The sequence below is a fragment of the Ammospiza nelsoni genome, chromosome 5, assembly GCF_027579445.1.
Source record: "Ammospiza nelsoni isolate bAmmNel1 chromosome 5, bAmmNel1.pri, whole genome shotgun sequence".
Lineage (NCBI taxonomy): Eukaryota > Metazoa > Chordata > Aves > Passeriformes > Passerellidae > Ammospiza > Ammospiza nelsoni.
This window is the reverse complement of record NC_080637.1, coordinates 4,611,078-4,634,478: the sequence shown is the minus strand read 5'-3', so window position 1 is coordinate 4,634,478 and position 23,401 is coordinate 4,611,078. Positions and strand designations below refer to the sequence as shown.

The 23,401-nt window shown below is 47.7% G+C and overlaps 1 protein-coding gene across 2 annotated transcripts; it reads right to left on the bottom strand.

The window, feature by feature from the left end:
• Positions 1-1,298: 1,298 nt before the first annotated feature.
• GATA3 (GATA binding protein 3) lies at positions 1,299-21,464 on the bottom strand. 2 transcript variants are annotated; one of them, XM_059473327.1, is made up of 5 exons: positions 21,072-21,464; positions 17,793-18,329; positions 14,770-14,915; positions 9,249-9,374; positions 1,299-2,766 (listed from the first exon to the last, which is right to left on the bottom strand). In XM_059473327.1, exons 1-5 carry the CDS (start codon positions 21,310-21,312, stop codon positions 2,482-2,484), a joined length of 1,335 nt encoding a protein of 444 aa, XP_059329310.1. In that variant the 5' UTR covers positions 21,313-21,464; the 3' UTR covers positions 1,299-2,481. The 2 variants fall into 2 exon arrangements, with proteins under 2 accessions (XP_059329310.1, XP_059329311.1); XM_059473328.1 differs by having other exon boundaries at positions 14,770-14,912.
• Positions 21,465-23,401: the final 1,937 nt, after the last annotated feature.

Sequence of the window (23,401 nt, the reverse complement as noted above, 5' to 3'; positions counted from 1 at the left end):
TCCTGAAAGTTTTGGAGTGTTTTATTCCTTACATGAAAAACCCTCGCTGGTGTGAGCCACCCTGCAGCAGCAGATCAGACCATGCCACTGTTACCCCTCCCTCCAGACATCACCCAAGAGAAAGTGGGTTCAAACAGCTCTGACAGATATGATGACATTTTTCCATCCACCTGGCACCGAAAGGCAGGGGTACACATATTTCTGGGTGAAATATTTCACCCAGCATTAAAAATATAAAAGTAATTTGCAGGTCACGTCTGTTGAGGTTTTCTATGTTTGGGGGTTGTATTTTTGTTTGGGATTTTTCAAGCGTTTTCTCACAGCCTCGGTCACCTCTGCCTTATCACACTGAGCTTAAATCTCCAGCAAATGGAGTGGTTTGATAAGAAGTTTAACCCTTCATTTGGAAGGTGAATTCCCAATCCTTGTGATAGTATAAGGAAGCTGGATGAGTTAACTCTGAAAACTAAAAGAAGGATGGATTCCTAAGGATTAAATCACCAGAAATGAACAATAAGAGCCAAGCTCTGCTGTTATCAATAGTAGTATTAATTAAAATTGCACTGTTTCAAAGAGAGTTCCTGCAGGACCGGACTGGCTAATGGCCTTTGAATTTTTGTGAATTTTCTTCTCTCATCAAATCCAGCTTTTCATAATAGATTCTGCCCACCCTTCCAAGAGAAGGGCAGATCTGCTCCATCCTGATTTTACATCAAGATCTCAACTGTCTCTTGTTTATCTGTCACTGAGTACCCAATGAGACAGAGCTGAATGTGCTTTCCCAGCTCCTGTCCCAAGCCTTTGCTTTTTTCTAAAGCAACCACGATCATAAGGACCCTGCTGTACCTTTTTCACTTATCCCAGCCCCAAACTGTCCTCAACACCAGTCTGGTCATCGTTGCCTGAGACCCAAAGGGACCCATCCCATGTGGGAGCCCGAAATCACGCAGGGGCAGCGGCTGGGCTGGGACAGGGACAGGGACACAAGGGACAGGGAGCACACACCGGACAGTGGGGTTACACTAACATGCAGTCCATTTATTTTTGAGGGGTTTTTTTTTCCTCCTTTGTTCTGTGATTTATCTTTTTTTTATCATCAAGCCACTGCAAACATTGCTTTGGCTGTCAGCATGAGCGCAGAGACAGACATTCCCGTACCCGTGGTCACTATGTCATAAATACCATCCAAACAAATGCTAAGAAAAATTAATAAAGAAAGAAAAATATTCCTTTCCCCACCCCCAAGCACAAAACACTGTTAAGTCAACAGAATTTAATCTAGTTTATTCTCCAAAAAAAAAAAAAAAAAGAGGAAAAAATATGAAAACAAAACAAAACAAAACAAAAAAAAAAAAGAGCAGGTCTTATCGCTAGCAGTAAATAAATTTATACAACCATTCAGTCTGTATAATAGGATGAAATAAATCTACATCTTTCTTATTTTGGTGCGTTGAATTATACATACAAACAACAATTACAGGAACTTGTTCACAATGCGTAGAGACCTGGAGAATGGCTATCTGAAACCCCCTTGTTGGCAATGTCCGCATGTTAACACTGATTGCCTGACACCATTGGTACTTCCTATGCAAAGGGCCCGTGGCCCAAAATGAATGATCTCCCTACAGGTTTTATTTATTTAGTTATTTAGTTAGTTAGTTAGTTAATGCATCATCAAAACCGTTCTAGCCAGCCCCCTCCCCCTCCCCGGAAACAGAAAAACAAAAAAAGAAACCAAAATAAAAACCAATCGAAACAAAAAACCAAAATAAAAATAAAATAAAAGGAGAAGACATGACTGGCAGTTGGTCCATTTGTTCATAAGACCGTGTTTCCTCTTGGTCTGCATTGTTTGTTTTTCTGGTTTTTAAATTGTCCTCCCATCTTCTTTTTTTTTTCTTTTCCTTTAAAAAAAATTCTCTTGGAGTCCTTCATGCCTTTTTCTTTACAGCTCCTCAGATGCAATAAAGTCTTCCTCAAATGTACAGTATTTCTTACAATATAAGTTATATGCAATGTTCAGCATTTTTTATTTTATTTTATTTTATTTTATTTTTTTCACAGCACTAGAGATCCTGTCCAATAGGGAATGCAAGTTCTGAATGGCTTATTCACAAATGGTATCCAGATTCAGTGGGTAAGAATACATAGACGCCATAGTGAGTTCCTTTAAAAAGTGGCAAACATCACTTTTTTAAAACTTTTTTTTTTTACTTTTTTCCTTTTTTTCTTTTTTTTTTCCTTTTTTGTGCTTTTTGTAGTTTTTTTCTGCATTTTTAAATTTTTTTCTTTTTCTCTTATGCCTTCAAATAACCTTTTTTTTTTTTCTAATTTTTTTTTTTTAACTCTTTTTTTTTTTTTCCCCCTCTCCCATTTGACTCGGGACGTCAGACCCATAACCACACGCCTGCAAAAATGCAAGTAGTATATAAAGTAAATCTCATTTTGAGACTGTAAGCATTCAGCAGGGGAGCTCTCTTGCTAACCCATGGCAGTGACCATGCTGGAGGGGTGGTGAGGTCCGAAGGAGAGGCTGGATGGAGGATGCATCGGTGTCGGCGTGGTCAGCATGTGGCTGGAGTGGCTGAAGGGTGAAATGTGGCTGATGGAGGACATGTGTCTGGAGAGGGCTGCAGGGTTAAAGGAGCTGCTCTTGGGAAAGTCTTCGAGGTTGTCATGGACCTTTTTGCACTTTTTGGATTTGCTAGACATCTTTCGGTTTCTGGTCTGAATTCCTTCTTTCTTCATAGTCAGGGGTCTGTTAATCTAAACAAAAATCAATTATTTTTTTTTGTGCTTCCATCCCTTCTCCCCAAATCACCGTGGGATCTGTGTACCCCATGCCCCAGCCCAGAAGGACCAGCTGGTCACAGCCCCCCTCCTCCCCTGTACACACCACGTGCTACCCAACCTCTCCATTTCCATCCCAAAATTCAGATCCCTCCAGGAAATCCCAAGCTCAGTTGAAATTTCTGAAGACAAGATGACAGAAAATTGCTGGCAGAGCCACACAGGAGCAAAACATACCCGAATAATTCACAGCAGCTGAAAAATTTCAACTATCTGCACATTAGGTAATTGCATTGTGTTTAGGTATGAAACCAATCATTACCTCCTGGAAATATTCCCCACAGACACCGTCTCACCCTGAGGCTTCCTGTCTGATCTCAAACCATTAGCAGCAAGAACTGCTGGGATTTCAGTGCTGTGAGGGGTCTCAGGCTTTCACAGCTCCATTAGGAAGCTGGGCAACTCTCCACAAAAGGCAAGGGGTTTTGTCTTGTTTTTCTTCTTTCCAAAGATTTTGCTGTGATCATCCTTTCTGGTTCTCTTTAGCTAATCTGGTTTCATTTCTAAAGACTTCCAGGTTTTTTTTTTAGGGGGGCTGAAACAAGTATCTGTGCTGACCAGCAAAGCATTTTCTGCATGCATACAAATGCATCTGTAGGTGAAATAAACATTAAATTCTCCTCCTGAAACTACACAGCAGAAATAATCATCCATGCATTCATCAGGGTTAGGAAATGGTAGCAAAAGTTCTGTTGGATACCCTGTAAGAAACTCTTATTATTCTTATTACTTGAAGCTGTCCTGTTCAGGGCCAGGGGTTGGACTTTGATGATTCTAGTTGGTCTCTTCCAACTCACAATATTCCATGATTTTGTGATTCTGTACTGCATAGAGAGCCAGCATCACAGCATGGCACAGGTGACATGAAACTCCCACACTTGGGAAGGGATTTATGCCTCCAGTGTCCCTAAACAAACTAAAAAATCAGGTTTGAGAATGAAAATGGGTCTTGCTCTGGCTCCTCTGCAGGATTTCACCTGTAGCAGAAGGCAGCAAATCACCGTGAGGCTGAACCATTTCTCATAATAAATGTGAGCACATGATGGTGCTGATGGATATTCTGCAAAAGGGAGAAAAAATGGATCCACTGTCCACCAGGATCTACTGTAGAGGACGATGAAAAGATGTCCCTGCAAAGGTCCTGAGCAACTCTGTGTCCATAAGACCATAAATCAGCACAAGGAACAAAGCATTCCCTTCTTCCAGATCACAGCAAAGTTTCACTTGTTGCTCCTCAGCCCCTTTCTGGTCCCTTTTCACAACATGAGAATCATTCCTGGATTTCTCTCCCCAGGGAGGCCAGGATAAAATAACTCCCTGTTTCGTGCAAAGATGGAATTATGGGGAGAAGAAGGACCTGGCTCATCTCTGGTTTGTCATTCCAGTCTGAATTTGTGACCCCAGGCTCTTTTTACCAGCAGTGACAGCAGCCTTCACCTCACGTAAAAATGGGTGAGTAAAAGGCTGATTCCTCTGCCTCTGGATAAAGGGAGATAGAGAAAGCAGCCCTGCTTGCCAACAGCTAAAGGTAGGAAATATCTACTCGTGAGCAGCCCAACAAAAGCCCTGTGGCAGCAACAAGCAAAATTGTGGGTTCCAAACACAACATAACCCACTTCCCTGGCTTTCTGTCCTCACTGAGGGAATGAGGATGCACACACAAGGATGGCCCTTTGCTCCAGACTGGGATTGGAAAGCTTTGCCTGGCCTGTTGTCGGTTTCTCGGCTGTTTTAATGACCTGGAAAGGCTCGGGGATGGCCTTGGGCAGCCCGCACTCCAAAGGACGAAAAGAGGCTTCAGGTTTTTTCTCGGTCTTCAGTGTTTATTAGTTTTTTATCTAAAAGATTTTCTCTCGGCCCGACAGAGGTCTGCACAGCACGCCAGCCATGAGCACATTGAGAACCCCCGGGGTGGTCACCTATCTTTATACCCAAAACTACGTATACAATATTTACCTATTTCCCCCAATACCTTTTACCCTTATTGACCAGTACACCTTTAGTAATAACCAATCCCAAAGTGCCACCATCACCACAGAAGATGGAGGCCAAGAAGAAGAAGAAGAAGGACAGGACACACCCCAATTCCTCCATCTTACTTCTCTAAACCCCCCTGTACCAAAATCCTAAACCCTGTGTCTTACACTCTAATTAACTTATCCCTTCACCATTCACCCAGTGAAATCCTCCCATCCTCATACAGGTGTCATCTCCTGTGCAGGATCAAAGTCCAGCCACCAGACACTTCTGGCAACATTCCAGGACCTCCGAGCCCCCCAAGGGTGGTCTCGGTCTCTCTGCACATCAGACCTGAGGTGCTGAGATCCCACTGCCTGTTTTAAGTTTTTAGCAGGGATGTGTTGCCCAGATTCAAAGGCAGGCAGAAGCCCCAGGTGAGCCCCACCAGGCAGCAACATCAGAGGAAGCCAGGAAGTGCCAATCCCTGACAAATCCAGCTCAGGTTTGGGGAGGCACACACAGCCCCTGCCCCACCAGCTTCAAATGAGGATCTGTATCACTACACAACGGCTCAGGGCAGCCAGAACCAATCTCCAGCTGAAGCAGCAAAGTTTCAAGCTTGGCAGCTGGTTGTGGCAAAGTGACATAAACCTGGTGGTGGGACTGGGGCTGTTCTGGGTCTTGGAACAAGCACAGAGTCCTGATCCTTGCCTGGTGTCATGTCCCACAGGACAGTGAACACTTCCCCAAAGCAGCATCCCTCCTGTTTCACTCTGTCTCTAAGAACAGGATGGCCCAGGCCACGATTTGATGTGAAACTCAAGGGTGAGAACACCAGCTCTGGGTCAGGATGGTGACAAAGCCATGGCCAGCCCCACAGCTGGGGACAGAGCTGCCATCCAAGCTGTTGTCTGGCCACATCATCCCAGTGTAAATGGTCTCACACTCCAAGCAGGTAACTAACCCAAGAGCCAAACAGATAAATTCTCAGATAAATGTCAGGAACCAGCACAATCAAAGCAGCAAGCTGGAAATTTTTTCCAGTGACTTCAAAGACCAGTCACAGCAGGGTAAAAGTGGTCCCCAAAACATCAAAGCCAAGGAGCCATCTCTGTTTCTGGGGTAGAGAAATGAAAGACCCGGAGGGAAGACCTTCTCCGTGAAAATTCATTCTGATAAAAATGACAAACACATGCTAAATTAAAATTAAACCAGCCCAACGCATGTATATGAAATTCATTAATTTCAGATGGAGCCAATTAATTATGGGCAGGAATTATGCTCTTTGTTTTATCATATGCAAAATACTGACTGCTCTGCTCTCGGGACACATAGGCCTGCTTTAGGGTATCGTGAAAGGGGCCTTTTCTGATGAATTTTACCAAAAATAATGGCAAATCTCTCACTTCTACAGGCTCAGGCCAGCCTGCTGTGCACCTCCAGCAAGGTACACTCCCACCCATCCCTGAAGTGTGCAAAGGCTCATCCCACTTCTAAGGACTAAAATAACAAGGATGAGAACCTCGTATTCAACAGATCAAATCCAGGGGATAGTCTTAACCATTATAGGCCTGATCTTGCTCTGACTGAAGACAATGGGATTTTGCCATTGACCTCAATAAGGTCCTGTCACTGAAGTGGATTTATCCTTCAGACATAGTCATTACAACGTTGGGTTAATCTTCCAGGCTGGCTGTATCTTAGAAAGCACTCTGGGATGCCGCGGGATGAAAGGCACCGTATCAATGTGAAATATTAGTCATTGTTAACACTGGTGTTAATGGAGCCGGCTCTTGTTGAAGTCAGTGGGAGGAATGCCAACAGCTTCACTAAATGCACCCCAAGACTATTATGATTATTGCTTATATCCTACTGACAAATGGGTTTGCTTAAGCTGTGGGAATCAACAGTAAAACAAACTGATATAGCTCCATGAAAAAATTAACACAGTGGAAAAAAAAGTTTGCCTTTTCACTGCAGTCATTCCCGGCGTGGACATAAAATCTGGGTAAGTTTCAACTGCAGATCAATCCATTAAAATATCCTAATGATGTTAAGGTACCAGAAAATTTCATTAAACCCAAAGAAAAGAAAAAATGGTGAGTGGGGGTGGATAAAACAGCAGACAGGAATTTGCTACAGCCTAGCCTGAAACAGGGTTAAGTCGACTTCCAAGCATCCAAAGACCTTCCACTGGCACTGGCACAACATCCATGCTGACAGCTGCTGGGGAGGGACATGCTACAATCAGCCTCTCTATTTCTGACCCCTCTCCTGATGGAAATCACAAGATAATATACACACAGGGAGCAAGACCACACTTCTCACCACGGTCATAACTAAATACTTTAGTAAATACTTCACTAAATACTAAATACTTCACTAAATACTTTGGTAAGTACTTTAAGAAATTTTTTTAAAAAAGGATCTACCCACTCATATCTGGATTTCAGTATCCTTGCCTGGTTATTTTGCTGCACACAGGAGCTCAGTCCTCTGGGGGTTTCATTTAAGCAGGATCCATTAATGGCGTTGCTCATAAGGCAAGATACTACTTGACTTTGGTAAGTAGCTGTGCTGAGCTTTTAAGCAGCTGTTGGTGTTTTTAATGAATATGAAAATGGTTCCAATGTGCTCAAGGCCTGCCCCATGTCACAGATTTCACAGCTGGATCGGCGTTTCCCTAAACACTGGATCTAGAGGTCAATTCAGGCCAACTAGGTTTGCAGTGTTAGTGCAAAAAAGAAAAGGATGTGCTCTTGCAGGCACATTTCTGGAGAACCTCGGCATTCAGACACCATTCTAAACACTTTAGGAGGAGATTTCTCCAGTCAGATGTCTACAATGGAATCAGGCACATCGTAACTCATCATCCTGCCATCATTTGCAGGCATAGGGAGGAACTACACTATTTTCAAGGGTAGAAGTCACCCCAATAAAACACAAGCATCCACCAGCACCAACTGAGAAGAGCCCTTTTCCTTCAAAGAACTTTGCTAGCTACAGGAGGAGCAGCTCCTTGGAGGTTTCCCAAACTACCTGATTTAAGTCCTACCACTGGTGGCTACAAGGCCAAAATGGAAACAGCACAAGCATAGATCCCCTGCCCGGTGAAGCTGGCTGACCTTGATCCCTTCTTGCCAAGGAAATAGCAAACAGAATATTTTCTCGAGATATTCTGAGAGTTTTCTCTCTGGGTCCAACCCAGTGTGTTTGCAGTGATCACACTGAGAGTTTGATGACAGTCTTTACTTGCTACATCAGACTCAAAGCGTGCTGAGACACCTGGCCACTAAAAGGTAAACACATTTTCCTTTTTTCCAAGAGAGATGCCTCCCATGAAACAGGTGAAAAATTAGCCTGGTTGTTTGTTGGGGTGTTTTTTCTACTTAATCCAAACTTGTTTACTCATCCTAAGAAACCAAACAGTTTGAAATAACAAAGGAAGGGACTGATACCACAAGGGTTGGACGCCCCATGAAACCCGATACGTCTTTGATGTGTTTCCATGGGTGGACACAAGGGCAAAACACAGCCCCAGATTTGCAAACCAAACACAAAGCCATCAACGACTAGTGGAAAAAAAAGTATATCAAAGCAGAGAAATTGGAAGTCTTTTCCTTCTTTTGGCATAATAATTATTCTAATGCCACAAGTGGAATGAGAGGAACAGGAGTAGCCTTAAGTCTCCTTTATTAGCAGTATTATTCAGTAGAAGACTTTTCAGGTCCCTTTAGCTCTTTCCCTGGGGCACATATCCCTGGTTCCTGCAAGCTGGCTTTGCATGGAGATATTAGATTAAATCTGTCAGCCATTACATTTCATTTCATTTCATTTCATTTCTCCTTCCCTTCCATGACAGATGCTTTGAAATTCACATCACAGGTTGAGCAGACTCTGCAACCCGCTAACTAAATCAAGTCCTTTTATGGTTTGGGACTCGTTTGCATCAACCAGCACAAACACAGGGCCTAAATAAATCATCTTTGGGGACAGGACAAAGGCAGCCACAAACCCAAGAATGATCTAAATAGTTTCTGGCACGTATTTATTTTTTTTCCAGAGTTTGTATTTGCTGGAGGAACCAAGCTACGCATAGGAGGGGTATCGGCTTGCAGGACAGTGTGTTGTCTTTTCCAACTCTCTGAGCCCAATCAGCAGCAGATAATGTCTCTCTGTGTTGACCCACCCCTCCTTTCTTGGCTCAGGCAAGGAAAAGCTCTAACATTACCCATGGACAGCCTTGTTTTATGCCTCCCCAAGTCGGACAGGCTACGTTTGAAAGGCTGACGGCTCATCGCTCCAAACCCCAACGTCCCCAAAGGGATAACAGAGGTCTCGGCACCACCCAAGACTGGAAATCCTCAAGTTAAGGAAGAGTTTGGATCATTGAGCACCAAAGCTGAGGCCCCATTATTGAGTATTCCAGTCACACTTACATTGTGCAGCTTGTAGTAGAGCCCACAGGCATTACAGACAGGATCGCCGTTGGCATTTCTCCTCCACAGGGTGGTAGTGGTGGTCTGACAGTTTGCACAGGACGTGCCTGCCCTCCTGGCTGCAGACTGTGGGAAGGAGGGAAAGAGAAGGAGAGAAAGAGAAAAACACCCGTGTTAAAAAAAAATTTAAAAATGCCATCAGCAAAATTTCTGAGAAAGAAAACATCAACCCTGCAAGACTGACGCGCATCAGCAGAGGCCTCCAGAAACTGACTTGTGAGAACAAATAATAATTGTGAAAAAAAATCCCCAAGGTACTTTAATCCCAAATTATATGTGAACTGAATCAGGTGCCAAAGGGCATCCTAAAAAGTGAGTGCTAAACCTGTGATAGAACTCATCAAAATTAGCAGCGCTGGCACAGCCCATTCCAGAGGGGAAAATGTTATTTAAATGCTAACATGTTTTTCCATCTTAATTCTCCCAGACCCCCCAGGGGTCTAATTCTGCAGTCAGGGCCTGAACTGACAATTGCTGGAGTCAAGGGCGTGAGTCACTCTGGCTCCAGCAAGAGACCAGGGTGGGCAGCTGCTCGCCGGGCCCGACCGCAAGCGCAGCCTGGTCCCGTAAGCTCAGCTCAGCTTCAAAGGAGACAGGCTCCAGATCGGAAATAACACCGTGGCAAGGAGCAAGAATCCCAACTTTTTAATTACACCCTTTTCTCAGCCCAAACCTTCATGTTTATTTAAGGATTGGTAACAAGCCTGAAAGAAGAATTTACCGTTTCATAAAGGGGTAGGAACAAGAAAAAAATCTACGTGGCAAAGTGTATACGGAAGATTTTTTTGTTGGCTGTGATAATGACTTAGCAAAGTCAAATTTAGTAAAGTTGCTCTTCTTTCACCTGCATAAATTCATACTTATCATTTAAAAACTGTAACTTTAGCAAACAAATTGTGCTTCTGCCTCTGAAGGAGCAACAGGAGCTTTCAGACTGCTGTGTGAGCGTGTATGCGTGCTTGCGTGTGCGCAAATGCCTACAGCTCCTAAAAAAAAAAAAGACCTTTAGATCCCCATCCTATCTATTCTTCATCAATATGACATGGTCCCAGAGCTCTGATTTCATCCCAATGCGTTACTTTCAATGGAACTGCTCATGGGCTTAAAGTTAAAACATGTGCTTAAGCGATTTGCCAGATCATAGCAATGCTTGGCACCTTGCAGAACTGAGCCTTTAATGCTCTCTTTTGTGCTCTTACTGTTTCAAATTTACCCCTCACCCCACACAGCCGCACACTGTAGCACATCCAACATTTAAAAAAAAAAAAAGAAAGAAAGGAAATACCGCATCTTTGGATACCGTACAACAAACCCAAAATGCAAACATGGACACTGGCACAGCCTTAGTGTTAATACCAGCTCTTGTTAGGTCATGTTGCAATTTTAATCATAATTGAATGCGGCGTAGGTGGAGAGAGGACGGGTTGGTTTTGCTTTAGATAGGGGAGGATTTTTTTTTAATTTAATTAGACAAAAAGGACTGTCTAAAAAATAAATAAGACAATGCCCATGAGCACTAGGAAGCATCACAGAGTGGCTGATCCGACAGCGAGTGGCTCTCTCAGGCTGCCCGTAGGGATAGTTCCATTTTGCTTGACCATAAACCACTCTGAACCAAGCCAGTCCCAAGGAGACCTTTAGCTGACTTCTCTGTGCTGGTGACAAGCAGAAGTTGGGGGCAGCACATGGGACTTGAAAAAATCCCAGGACCAGCAGAGAAGATGAAACAGCCCACCATGAAGAGCAGAGCCCCGAACTGATGCATGCACGCTGACCACGCCATGGACCCAAACTGGGCTGCCTTCAAAATCACCAGGATAATTAAATAATGAATGTGTTCCAAAGGCAGCATGGAGACAAAAATGAAGCTTGTAAAGCCAGGTTCTCACTAAAGAGCTGAAAAAGAGTGTGCAGCTCTCTGCCCCCCAACTCCTGACACTCGGCGCATGGGGCTTGGAGGGGCACGAGGCTGGATTGATTCTCTTGGTGGCAGCTTTGCCTTTATCAGACCCAAAAATCAAGCCTAAGGAAATTTTTAAAAACCAGTGATATTTGGCTCAGCCCACACAGGGGAAACATCCCCTTTGAAGATATTTGGGGTTTCTACGCAGCGCTCGCCGTAATTTCTCCTACAGCAAGCGCATTCAAAAGGCACGCCTGGTCACCACCTCGCTGCCTTCAAACAAATTCTGACATTAAATAAGCAAATAAATCACAACATCTACTGTCTTCTCTTAAACTATTTCCACCTACTGTGTTTCACTTGCAAAACTTCAGCATCATTAGCTGAGTATTTTAAGCTCTTTCGGTCCCAGGCTGCACCTTTTATGCTGTACCAAGTTCTACCAGAGACACAGGCAGCGGGCAGGAAACAATGAATAATAACGCTATTGCAAAGCTCCCAGCAATGGCATCCACTGACGCTCATCAGCGACTAGGGGCCTGGCCATGGCAGTCATGGGATGACTAATTAGCTGCCCCATATCATCCACAGCACCACAGCCCATGGCACAGCTGCCAGTGAACAAAGGAACAACTTCAGAAGCGCTAACAGTGATGAAAAGGTGAAATTGAGGAGGTTGGAGGAACCAAGTGCTAATAAAGATGCTTAATTAAGGGGCATTTTCAGTGTCTGTATTCACCCACAAAGCTCCAAGCATCATTTTCCTAAAATAAGATTGCATGTGCATGGGCCTTCTGAGAAATTGGTTATAATCCTTCCAAAACCAGCTTGGCTTGACGTGGAAACTGAGAGCTCTGCATCTGCATGGGAATGGGAGAAAAACTAAAGGAAGATTTTATCTCAGCTGCGATGGGGCTGCCACTGCCTGCGACAGGGACAGGAATGGCCTCCAGGAGGGCTGAAGACTTTTTAGGCAGTGATGGTGTGGTACCACCTGCCTGCTCTGGATTCCCCTGCCAACATCTCCAGGTCTTCCAGCTTCCCCCTCGAGATGAAGCAGAGCTGTCTGAGCCCCCTCAGCCAGCAAGACTTCATCCCTGCCACCTAAAGTACACCTCACGAAGACACCCATTGAATTTAACAAGGCTTGGGCTGGGTTCTCAGCATCTAAGAAATTCTTTGCCTCCTCTCTCCCACCCATCAAATCCTATCATTAGTTTCAGTGCAGCTGTGATCAGAGCCCATGAAACAAGCCCGAGGTCACACAGGAACCTTGTGGCAGAGGGAAGGAGCTGGATCCCCACCCTGAGCCTCCATCCACAGCCCGCCTGCCTTCACAGCAGGAGAGATCCACTCAAGCCACAGCTACATGCACGTCCACATCCAGGCACAGAAAGTGCAAATGCAAGCCCAGCTCTGGTGCCTTCTGACTAATTTTTTTTTCAGAGGTTAGCAAGGGAAATAAATATAGGTGCAAACAGCATTAGGGATGTTTTGGGTTTTTTTTCTTTTTCCCAGGCAGTGCTGGAAGTGGGGGACGGGAGGAAGTAGAAAAATCAAATTTCACATTTAGCAAAGGCCACATTTAAAGAAGGGGAACTTTTTTTAACTTTAACTAAAATGCCCAAAGATTGGAACGATAATGCAAGACAAGGTCTGCCTTTACTTCTTTTCTTTCTTCCTCTTTTTTTTTCTTTTTTTGTCCCCCAAGAATGACCTTTTACTATGTATTTATTTATATAGTTCATTTTACATGTGCCGGGCTCAGGGTGACTCGGGACATTCTTTCGTGGTTCCATCAGACACTTTTTGAAAGCTCTCCCCCTCTCTCCAGCCGCTTTCCTATTCTGCCTCCCCCTCTGCTTGTTTGGATATGCTCAAGCTCCTGTGTGTTTGGACTGGGGAAACGGAGCTGTTGTTTAGGAGTTATCTCCAGGGCTCAGATATCCGGCAGCTTTTTCCTAGGAAGTTAACTTTACACATAGAGAGAGAACGAGGAAAAAAAAAAAAAAATAAAGAAAACGAGGGCTGTGTGTTTAAGACAGAAAGGCCGGGGGGGAGGAGGAGAAGAGAACAAGAGAGCTGCCCAAAAAAATCAAAATTCCAGCCTGTACTTCCCTCCCTAGAAAGCTTTTCCTCTTTTCTAACAAGGCTATGAAAGATGAGAGAGACAAACCTTTTCCTACATGGGAAAAGCGCGTACAGGAGGGCACGGAGAGGCTTCACACGCAGGAAGTTTGGCGGGCTAGAGGAGCAAAGCCACATCTTCCCCAAAACTCACACGGCCAGACAGAGTTATTGCTGATGCCCCTCACAGCTCAGCCCTTCCTGGGAATGTACCCTGCAAATGCTTCCCAGAGCCAGAGGGAACAAAGCTGATACGATTTTATGGGTGTCTCACAGGTGAGAAAGCTGATCCCGACCTAAGAGCTGTGAGAACCTTCAAGGAGAACACAAATTAACCAGCCCTGTCCTGCCTGTGGGGTCTGGCCATGGCGGGCACAAGCCTCACCAAACTGGCCAGATCCATGGATCAGCTCAGAAATTCCACAGAGAGGCAAGAGCCACCTTTCCTCCCCATTTTGAGCAGCCCTTCCACATCTTTAATCCTGACAAAACCAAACGTGCCTCGATTCGAAACATTCAATAACTTCCCAGGCAGGGACCATAATTTTATTCCCCCCACTCGATATATTTTTCCCCTTGTGGTCTGCCTGATTATTTGCCAAATAAACTTTAACACATTTATTAGCCATGCCCACAGCTTCCAGACCTTTTTGTGGCTTCCAGGGAAATGCATGAAGAGATCACTGGGGATGCTGTAACGTATTGCCTGGGCTTAGAACAGTCACCAGTCTTGTAACTATTATTTCAAACATTTACCCACTCATTTCATCTTCCTCCAGCTTCTGTAGCCTGGGTACATGCTAGGCTTTGCAATTTCACCATCCTCTCTGCCTTGTGTCCTTGTGACACCATTTGAGACCCAGATGGCACAGACATAAATGACCACACCAGGTACCAGTGGCACCAGGAGCTGATGGTTCCAGCTCTTTGCAGGAGCAGTGACACCCAAGTGACACCTGAGATCCAGTTTGTGTCCCTTTTCCATGACACCACCAGCCAAGGGGGATAGAGACACACTAAAGAGTGGAGGGCAGAAGTTTGGAGAGCCCAGGAGAAATCCTGTATTCCTGATAATCTCTTTGGTCACTAGAAAATTATTATCCTGCCCTTAGGCCCTGGAAAATGTCACTGTCCTCAGGTCACCGTGTGGAGTTGAAAACTCAGTTCTGGTTTGCAAGAAGCCCTGGATCTTGATTTTTAAACCTTTTTTTGCAGTTTGCAGTTTGCTAGAGCAGTTTGCTTTTCTACTTTTGCAGTTTGCTAGAGGGTCAGACAACTGAGGCCCACAGCAGCGGGGGCCAACTCTCCAAGCATCCCTCCCTCGAACACAATGGAACCAGTGGGAGCTGGCTGAGGTTCCCTGTCCATCCTGAGCTGCAGATAGGAAGCAAAAGCTGCAGAGAAAGAAGAATAAAATAGAGGGAGACTCACCAGTCTTCTCTTGGGTTTGATCAGGGGCCGGTTCTGCCCGTTCATTTTGTGGTAGAGTCCGCAGGCGTTACACAAATAGTGCCCAGTGCCATCCCTTCTCCACAGAGGGGTTGAGGTAGCCCCACAATTTACACACTCCCTGCCTTCTGGAAACAAGAGAGCACATGGGTCACTTAGGGAAAGCAGAGATAAAACAGGCTGGGCAAAGCCCCCCCTCCCCAAAATAACCCAAAACCTCCCCAGAGACCCAGCCAGGCCAGAGCTTGCCAGTGCCCCCCAAGCTCAGGATTTCCAAAAAAGGGTCCAAAGCCATGACTGAACAATATCCCTGGCACACTCTGGTGGGCTCTGATTCTGTTCCCCTCCCCAGCACCACTCCAGAGGCAGCATCAGGCCTGTGCCCCAGCAGCAGGGAAGAGGAATGGTGACAATGACAACCCAAATGCCATGGTGGCTCAAGAGGCTCCCCAAAGAAGCTCTCACTCCTCCTACAGGTCTCTTTAGTGCAGAGGGGGAGCTGACAATTTCTCCTCAATGCTTCTACAGCTCTGGTGACCCCAAGTTTCCATAGGCACCAGAAAAACCTTTGCAAGAAGCCTCCAGCCCTCTACACCCAAAATAATGGATACAGAATTTAAGTCCACGAGCCCCTTTCTGATGTGTGTGAGGACCCCAGTGTCACTTCTTGAGCACTCTTCCATCTCCCAGGGGCATTCCTGAGCCTGGAGGGCTCTTCCTCTGGCCTCAGGTGAAACCACATCAAGGACCCCCAAAATAATCACAGACAACCCCCAAAACACCTCCCCAGCTCCAGCCAATGCATAACAACTCTGACAATATCTGCTATTGATTAATTTGAAATTAAGCTTCCACTACCCAAAACTTTCAGAAGCCCCTCTGGTTTCCCCACCACATCTGCAGCCTGATGGTCCACCCTGGCTATCTGGGATAGCAAACAGCCCCAAGCCTGCCTCCTAAGTTCTTTCCCTCCTTCTTTTTGTCACCGCTTTTTCCTCTCCCTGGCTATTGCAGGGGGATATCTCCCCAGCTTGGAGGAGGGAACCGGGAGGGTGCAGCCCCTGCCTCTCAGCTCCTGTCAGAGGGCTGAGGGGTTTTTTTGTTGCGTCTTTGGTTTAGTGGGGGAAGTTTTTTTGTCCCCAACGTCGGTGGTGGCCCACCTGAGAGCGGTGGCAGAGCCCAGCCAGGCAGAGCAGAGCAGAGCCGAGCCGAGCCAGCTCAGCACAGAGCCGGCTCCCCGCTGCCCCAGCCCGGGCTGCCTTCGAGCAAGAGGCATCCGTGCCCTAACCACAAACGGCAGCCGTTTCTCCAGAGCCTTCGCACCGAACCCCTCTTCTCTCACACCTCCCCAGCAACTACAGCAACCAAAAAAATACATTTGCGGCCGCTTCTCCCTCTTTTATCCTGTCAAATCACCCCCTTCCTCCTTTTTCTCCAGTTCTAACCCTCTTTGTCTGAGAGGTCCTAGCTTGCTAAGATCGACTTCTAAAGGGAAAAAAATAAAAGAGAGAGAAAGAAAGAAAGAAAGAAAAAAAATTAGGTGTTGCTGCTGGGGTTGGTTTATCACGAACCGCAGATGTCTTTCTAGAAGGTAAAGCAACAGAAAGTGGCAAAAGGAAAACAGGAGGGGAGGGTGGAGGGGGCCGAGGCGGTTTGAAAATGCCGCGCAGGCGGTGGGTGCCCGGCGGGAGCTGCGGCTCGGCGGGCGCCGGGGATGCTCAGCGCCGCCCGGGGCCACAGCAACCCGCTCCTACCCGGGACACGGCACCCGCTCCGTGCTGGGGCCAGCCGGCCCCGTTAATACCCTGCTCATTCTGTTCCCCTCCGGTTAAACGGGGCGGCCGCTGCTGTTTGAGTCTCTGTCCCTCTCTTTTGTTTCACCCCATCTCTCTCTCTCTCTCTCTCTCTCTCCTGCTTTCATGTACAAAACATACAGGTCTGGGTTTTTTTGTCACTCTAACCGCATCCGGACTCTATTAAAGTTCCTGGCGCTGGATAAACAATGCAACTGTCGCGTGCAGCAGTCTGAAAATAATTGGATTAGCTCAAACATATCAGCTAAATAGAGACAGTCCCTGCTCAGACAGACAGAGTAAATGTCACCCTGGAAAAACCCTGAAAACTGATCTCATTCATGCCAGGCAACCCCGCAGCAGCCTCCTCGGAAAAAAAAAAAAAATAGAGAAGAAGAAAAAAAAAAAAAAAAGAAAAATAAAAGGGGGTAAAAAGAGTTTTGACTAATCGCCCTTTCCTCTGCACACAAGCGCACTGCCCTGGGCTCACTCCCACCCCTCCGTGCACAAGAACGTCCAAGCCCGGCGTGTTGAGCCGTCGGGAGCCGGAGCCGCCTCGCAGCCCATCCCGCGGGGAGCGCACAGAGCTGGGGCCCCCCAGGAAAGGGGGACACTTTGGGGACTGTCCTGTGGGTGATCCAAACCCCCGGGCCCGGAGCCGGCCGGGGCTGCGTGGGCCAGCTCCCCGCAGCGCCCCGGGGAAATCCCGCCCCGCATCCCCGGGCGCCGCACGGGAAGAGGCCCTGGGAAGAGCGGGCGGGGGAAGTTGGCCGGGATTTGGCACCATCACTAAAATCCAGGGAGATCGCTAATGCTGCGGTTCCTTCGGTTTCGCTTCGTCCCCGGGCGCCGCAGCTGAGCGCACCGTGGGCGCTGCAAGGGCCGGGTCGCCCCCGGGACTGGAGCCCCGCGGCACCGGGGGGGTGGTTCGGGTTCCTGGGCCTGGTTCCATCCCCAGCCAGGCTTGCACGAGGGGGAATTTGGTTATAAAGCTAGCAGAGCGACCTGTGGGGAAGGTGAAGCGTCGTGTGTGTCCCCCACGAGGGTTCAGCCCCTGCTGCTCATCACAGGGATGCTCGAGCACATGTTGTCCCTGCGTGCGGGGACAGCGAGGGCTCAGCCCCATTCCTCTGCCCCATTCCTCTGCCCCCCACTTTTCCCCCCTCAGCTTCCTCTCCCGAGCAACGGGGATGAAGAAGCCAAAAGCCCTACCTGTGCTTGACCGTGCTTTTGGTCGCGATTTACACCCAAAGCCGGTTGGCGATCCTCCTAAGAGGCTACTGGGGGGAAAAAGTCCAGAGCCATATTCTGGGACATACGGTGGGTAGGTAGTGATGGGGTGGTGAGCGGAGGAGGTGGCTCCTCCTAAAGAGGCCATGCTGCTCCGAGAGTGAGAGGACTCCAGCTTCATGGTATCGGCCAGGGACACCTGGTATTTGATGCATTCCTTCTCGTCCTGCCGGGTGGAGCCGGTGGAGCCGGGCGTGGAGATGGACGGATCCGGGGACACATCTTTAGGAGGGGTCGGCGGGAAGGTGAAAAGGTGCGGGCTGGAGTGGCCGGCGGATAAAGTGGAAGAGGAGGCGGGCGGGTAGACGGAAAGGGGTCCCGGAGAGCTGTGGTGGATGGAGGTCTTGGAGAAGGGGCTGAGGTTCCAGGGGGAAGCGCTGTGGTGGCTGCTCAGCGCCTTGCTGCCGTCCAGCCAGGGCAGCGAGCCGTGCAGCAGCGGGGGGCGGCACACCTGGCTCCCTGCTCGGAGAGAAACACGGACACACGTCGGTCACATCCCTCTGCCACCCCGGCAAAGCCCCCGTGGGGTCCCGGGACGTGCTTCCCCCACCGCCACCCCTCGTCCTTCCCAAAGAGCTCAGCATGCGAGGGAAATTACATCTGATGAGAAAGCCCGCTCCTCATTCAAAATTAAACTTTAAAAGCTGCAAGAGCACGGAGTGGCAGCTCCGGTCCTGCTGGGGAGCGGGTTTTGGGGTCGGGACCCTCCAAGCAGGGTGCCAGCCCTGTGACACGGGATTTGCGAGCTCTGCTTCACTCTCGCCGTTTTCCAGGCAATCCCACGAAGACTTTGAAGCAAAGATCCTGCGTGAAATTGCCAAGTCCCGATTGAAGAAATATTTTGTCTTAGCTGGGAAATGATTTCCCGAACAGAGCCGTGAGCTAAAAACCCTGGGAATTCTCTGGTCAAACGAAGAAGACCAGAAAATGCCCACAGACACAATAATGACCTTTGCAACAGGGCTGATAAACTTTGCAAACCGCTCAGTTTGTCTTTTCTTCTTCCACGAGACTGCACAGAAATGTTAGAGGGCTTTTCCGCGATGGTATGGCACAGACAGAGGGTACCAATTGCCTCAAATAAACGCTTCACACCCTCTTTGTGGCAAGGGACACTTCACTTGTCGTTTAAAATACAGACCTGGGCTTTGTGGGGGAAAAAACAATCCACTAGATTTCTGCAGTCAGATCTTTTACCCTTTGGTTATAAATGTTCCTAAGGGCTCGTACCTAATATTTCAAATTATTTTCGGCCCTTGCAAAAGCAAACAAATAGAAAAATCCGTCCTAAGAGTTAAATCCATCCAAACCCACAGCAACTTGAGCGAATGGCTGCAAGATGGAAAACACAGTTATTCAATTGGAAGGGAGCAAGTTTGTGTCTGATGATAAAGCCCTGGAAAGTCTCTGACACCCAGAGATCCCTAACCTCTGTAGGCATTGTGATAAGTGTATAGAGAGTGCTGAACATACAGAAGGAGAGATGCAAACAAGGATGCATGGAGCCACAGAGAGTTACAGGGTGGACACACATGTTTGCATGGGGAGCTCCTGAGTGCCTAGAAAAGCTCCAAACTGGTTTTCACCATAGCAGGCACTCGTGAACAATACTGAAAGTCGCTGCTCAAAAGGAAGGGAAGGTGGGTTATACGAATAGAAAGGGTCAAGATTCATTATCTTCCCCAGGAAGTAGCATAGTAAATAATATTCAGGCTAGATCAGAGAGACCGCATTTCCACTTTCTGCTGATATATTGGGGGAAAAAAAAAATGAAAAGGGAAGAAAAGAAAGAAAGGACAAAGGCTGCTGATCCTTAAAAATAATTGTTTTAAAGGGACTAATGGCAGAACAATGCAGTTACTGAGCGGAGCCTAATGCAGGCTCACACTCAACAAGTTGCTGAGGGCTGGGAGCAGCCTCCTGAGCCCGCTGGGCTCCATCTCACTCCGCTCATCCCATTTTCTCCACGATTTTGGGGTTATTTCCACTGCAAACCTCGGGGATTTAGATTTTGCCACAACAGAGATCGCTGTCCGGCTTCACAAACCACCTTCTGTTCTTTTCCCTCTTTTTTTTTTTTCCTTTTTTTTTTGTATTTCTTTCCTTCTTTTTTAAACCATCCAGGTTAACTCCAGCTGTAAATACTGAACCTCTCCACTTCTCCATAAAGGATGGCACCAAAGTGCTCATCCCTCCGTGGACCTGGCCCCACCGGCCCCAGGTATTTCACCTCCTTTCTGAGAGCTGTGACCCAGGAACAAGATTCACATTGTGGAGCATTACCTTCCTGCAGGACCCTCGGGACAACACACCGGCTCTGACTCCTAATTACACCACGGGCTATATATTTTTTTTTTATTATTTTTAAGTTTCTTTCTTATTTTAAACCCACGCCACGGTGCTGCCCTGGGTATGTGCGCAAAACTTTGGTCCCAAGCCTAACGAGCTCACCAAGTGCGAATTAAATAGCCCAAGCGTGAGGACAGCGGGGTCATTTTCACACCCCTGCTCTCCAGCTTGCTTTGCTTCCCCAGAGCAGCTTAATCGTGCAAAAACTAAACACGGTATGAAAACACTAACTGTTAGCCTAATTAAAGAGAGGGGAGAGAAACCAAAGCGGAAGAGAAGGGGGCGAGAGGAAGAAATTAAGAGGAAGATGAAAAAGAAAGAAATAGAAGGGAGGCGAGCAGAAGGGAAAGGAGAGAGAGGGGGAAGAGAGATGTGCGATAAAAAGAGAGGATGAAAGAGAGAAAGAAAGAGACAGAAAGAAGGAAAGAAGGGAGGAAAGAAGGAAGGAAAGAAAGGAGGAGAGGAGGAAAGAAAGAAAGAAGGAGGGGAAGAGGGGAAGAGAGAAAGAGAGAGAGAAAGAAAGAGAGAAAGAGAGAGAAGAGAGAAAGAGAGAGAGAGAAAGAAAGAAAGAAAGAAAGAAGAAGAAAGAAAGAAAGAAAGAAAGAAAGAAAGAAAGAAAGAAGAAAGAAAGAAAGAAAGAAAGAAAGAAAGAATATAAAAAAAGAAAGAAAATATTAAAAAAAAAGAAAGTGAAAGAAAAAAAAGAAAGAAAGGAAGGAAGCCTGAATTTTTATTTATTTCCAATAAGCCAACCCCAAAATCCACCCGTGACGTAGCTTCCCCGCCGGCAGGACAGGGTCTGCCCGACAGCCGCGGGGGGCTCGGGCGGGGGACGGACAGACGGACACTCACCGTGGTGGGCCGTGGGGTACCGCTGCACCGTGGCTCTCACGGAGTTGCCGTAGTACGGCGGGACGGGGTTGCCTTGTCCGTCGATATTAAAAAGTACATCCACCTCCTCGGCGAGAGGATACTGCGTGGGGTCCATGTAGGTATGGCCAAGCGAGGGGTGATGCGAGTCCGGGTGCTGCCCATTGAGCACGGCCGGGTGGTGGTGGCTCACCCACCGCGGCTGGTCCGTGGAGACCTCCATCTTCTGCTCTTCCTCCTCGTCCTCCTCCTCCTCGTCCTCAGCAAGGCGCGGAGGGCTTCTGGAGATCGGAGCTGGAGACGCTGCCGGAGTTGTGCAGCAGGGCGGGGGAAAAGTGCCCGGCGAGTTCGGGGGTGTTTCTGGTTAGGTTTGGTTTAAAAAGTGTGGGGAGGGGGGAGAGAGTTGGGGGTATGGTGATAAACGATCGATTCCAAAAAAAAAAAAAAAATTAAAAAAAAAAAAAAGTGGGGGAATAATAAAATAAAAAGGGAGGAAAAAAAAGGGAAAACAAAAAAAAAAAAGTCTCGGGGAAAAAATTTCTCTACGAAGCGAGATCCCCTCGTTTCTTCCGCTCTGTTGCAGATGTTTCTCTTCTTTGATCACCTGTAACGAGAAAGAGGAAAGGGAAGGAGCAGAGAGAGAGAGAGAGAGAGGGAGAGAGAGGGAGAGGCAGGGAGAGAAACGTACTTGAGAAGTTCTGAACTTTAGCACCTGACTTTTTAGGCAGGAGCAAACCCATCCCATCCCTCGGCAGCCATCCCTGGGAAGCGCCTGCTCTGCCCTGGACCCACCTCTCTCTCCCAGCGCCTCTTTCTCTTTCCCTCTCTCCGAGCTCGCAGCGCAGCCCAGCAGCTCCCACCGCGTTCCTACCGCCCAGCTCTTACTTTTTCTTGGTTTTAGGGATGGTATTTTGGCTTTTCTTTTTCCCTTTTTTTTTTTTTTTTTTTTTTTTTGCTCGCCGCAGTTGTTTGTTTATTGTTTTATTTGTTCCACTTGCACCTGAGAAGCTCCAGCGGCTTAAGCCGGTGAGAACTTGTGCCATTCGCTGCTGCGCAGCCCAGAGTCACTCTGATTGCTCATTAATTATTATGCAACCGAGAAAGGGGGGAACGGGGGGAAAAGAGAAGGCAGGGAAGGGGTAAAGCGATGGGAGAAGAGAGTGGGGGTGAAAGGAAGGAGCGAAGAGAAAAGGAGGGTGCGGAGAGAGAATGAAAAAAGAAAAATTTAAAAAGCGACAAGTTGCTCAAGAAATTCCGCACAAACCTTGCTGGAGAAGCAGTATGTGACCCAGGAGGGATGAAGCTGAAAGTGCTTGATCAGATCAGATTGTGCTCGCTCGCACTATTTTTTTTTTTCCCTACTTTTTTTCCTCCTCTCTCTCTCCCTCTCCCTTTTTTTTTTATATTTTTTTCCTTTCTTTCTTTCTTTCTTTTTTTTTTTTTTTTTTTTTTTTTTTTTTTTTTACAGGGAAGGCATTCTTTCTGAAAGGAGCAGGATGGCGCCAGCCGGCTCAGTGCTTACAGACAGCTGTGGCGAGACGCAACTTAAGGAGGTTCCAGTGTCATAAGCCCGGGGGAGGCGGAGCCTGAGGAGGGGACCGGCTCCGGCCGCCCCCCGCGCTGCCCCCGCGGGAACCCCCCGGCACCAAAGTCCTCTCCGTGTACCCTCCACACACATTCCTTTTTTTGAATTTTTTTTTCTTTTTCATTTTCTACTTTTTTTTTTTTTTTTTTTTTTTTTTTTTTTAAGGGGGAAAATAAGTTTTCCCGCTGTCCCAGGAGCTCTGAGAGCGGCCAGCCGGGGAGATGGTGCGTGGAGGGGACGGGTTGGATTCTCGGGCGGGCATCCCGGGGATGGCAGCGGGCTGGGGACAGGGACAGGGATGTGCGGGCAGGTGCGGGAGCGGGGGGTCCCCGCTGGAATAAAGCTGCGTGCTCCAGCGGCGCGGCTCAGAAGGGATTTAATTATTGTTGTGTTGAAGGATAGAAGCGCACAGCAGCGGCCAAGTTTGTACGCTCGATCTGGGGTATTTCGGGGGGTTTTAGGGTTTTTTCCCCCCTTTTTTCCCCTTCTTGCCCCGCTGGGGGACCCGGGAGAGCCGAGCGCGGCCGGCACCGACGGGACCCCCGGGCGCCGCGCCCGGCCCCGCCCCCCGCCGGCTCGGCCAATGGGCGGCCAGCAGGAACTGGGGCGCCGAGCTCGGGAGGAGCTGATTGGCTGCGAGCCCGCGCCCCGCCGGCCCCCGGCGGCGCTGATTGGCTGCGGGCCCGCGGGCCGGCGGCAGCGGCGGGCGCTGCGTTGAGCCAGGGCA

Excerpts from the sequence above, each read along its gene's own strand:
- GATA3 (XM_059473327.1), bottom strand. The coding sequence starts at position 21,312 with ATGGAGGTCTCCACGGACCAGCCGCGGTGGGTGAGCCACCACCACCCG. Across the intron at positions 9,375-14,769 it reads TCAAACCCAAGAGAAGACTG|TCTGCAGCCAGGAGGGCAGG; the intron begins GTGAGTCTCCCT and ends TCCTTCCCACAG. Across the intron at positions 2,767-9,248 it reads TCTACTACAAGCTGCACAAT|ATTAACAGACCCCTGACTAT; the intron begins GTAAGTGTGACT and ends ATTTTTGTTTAG.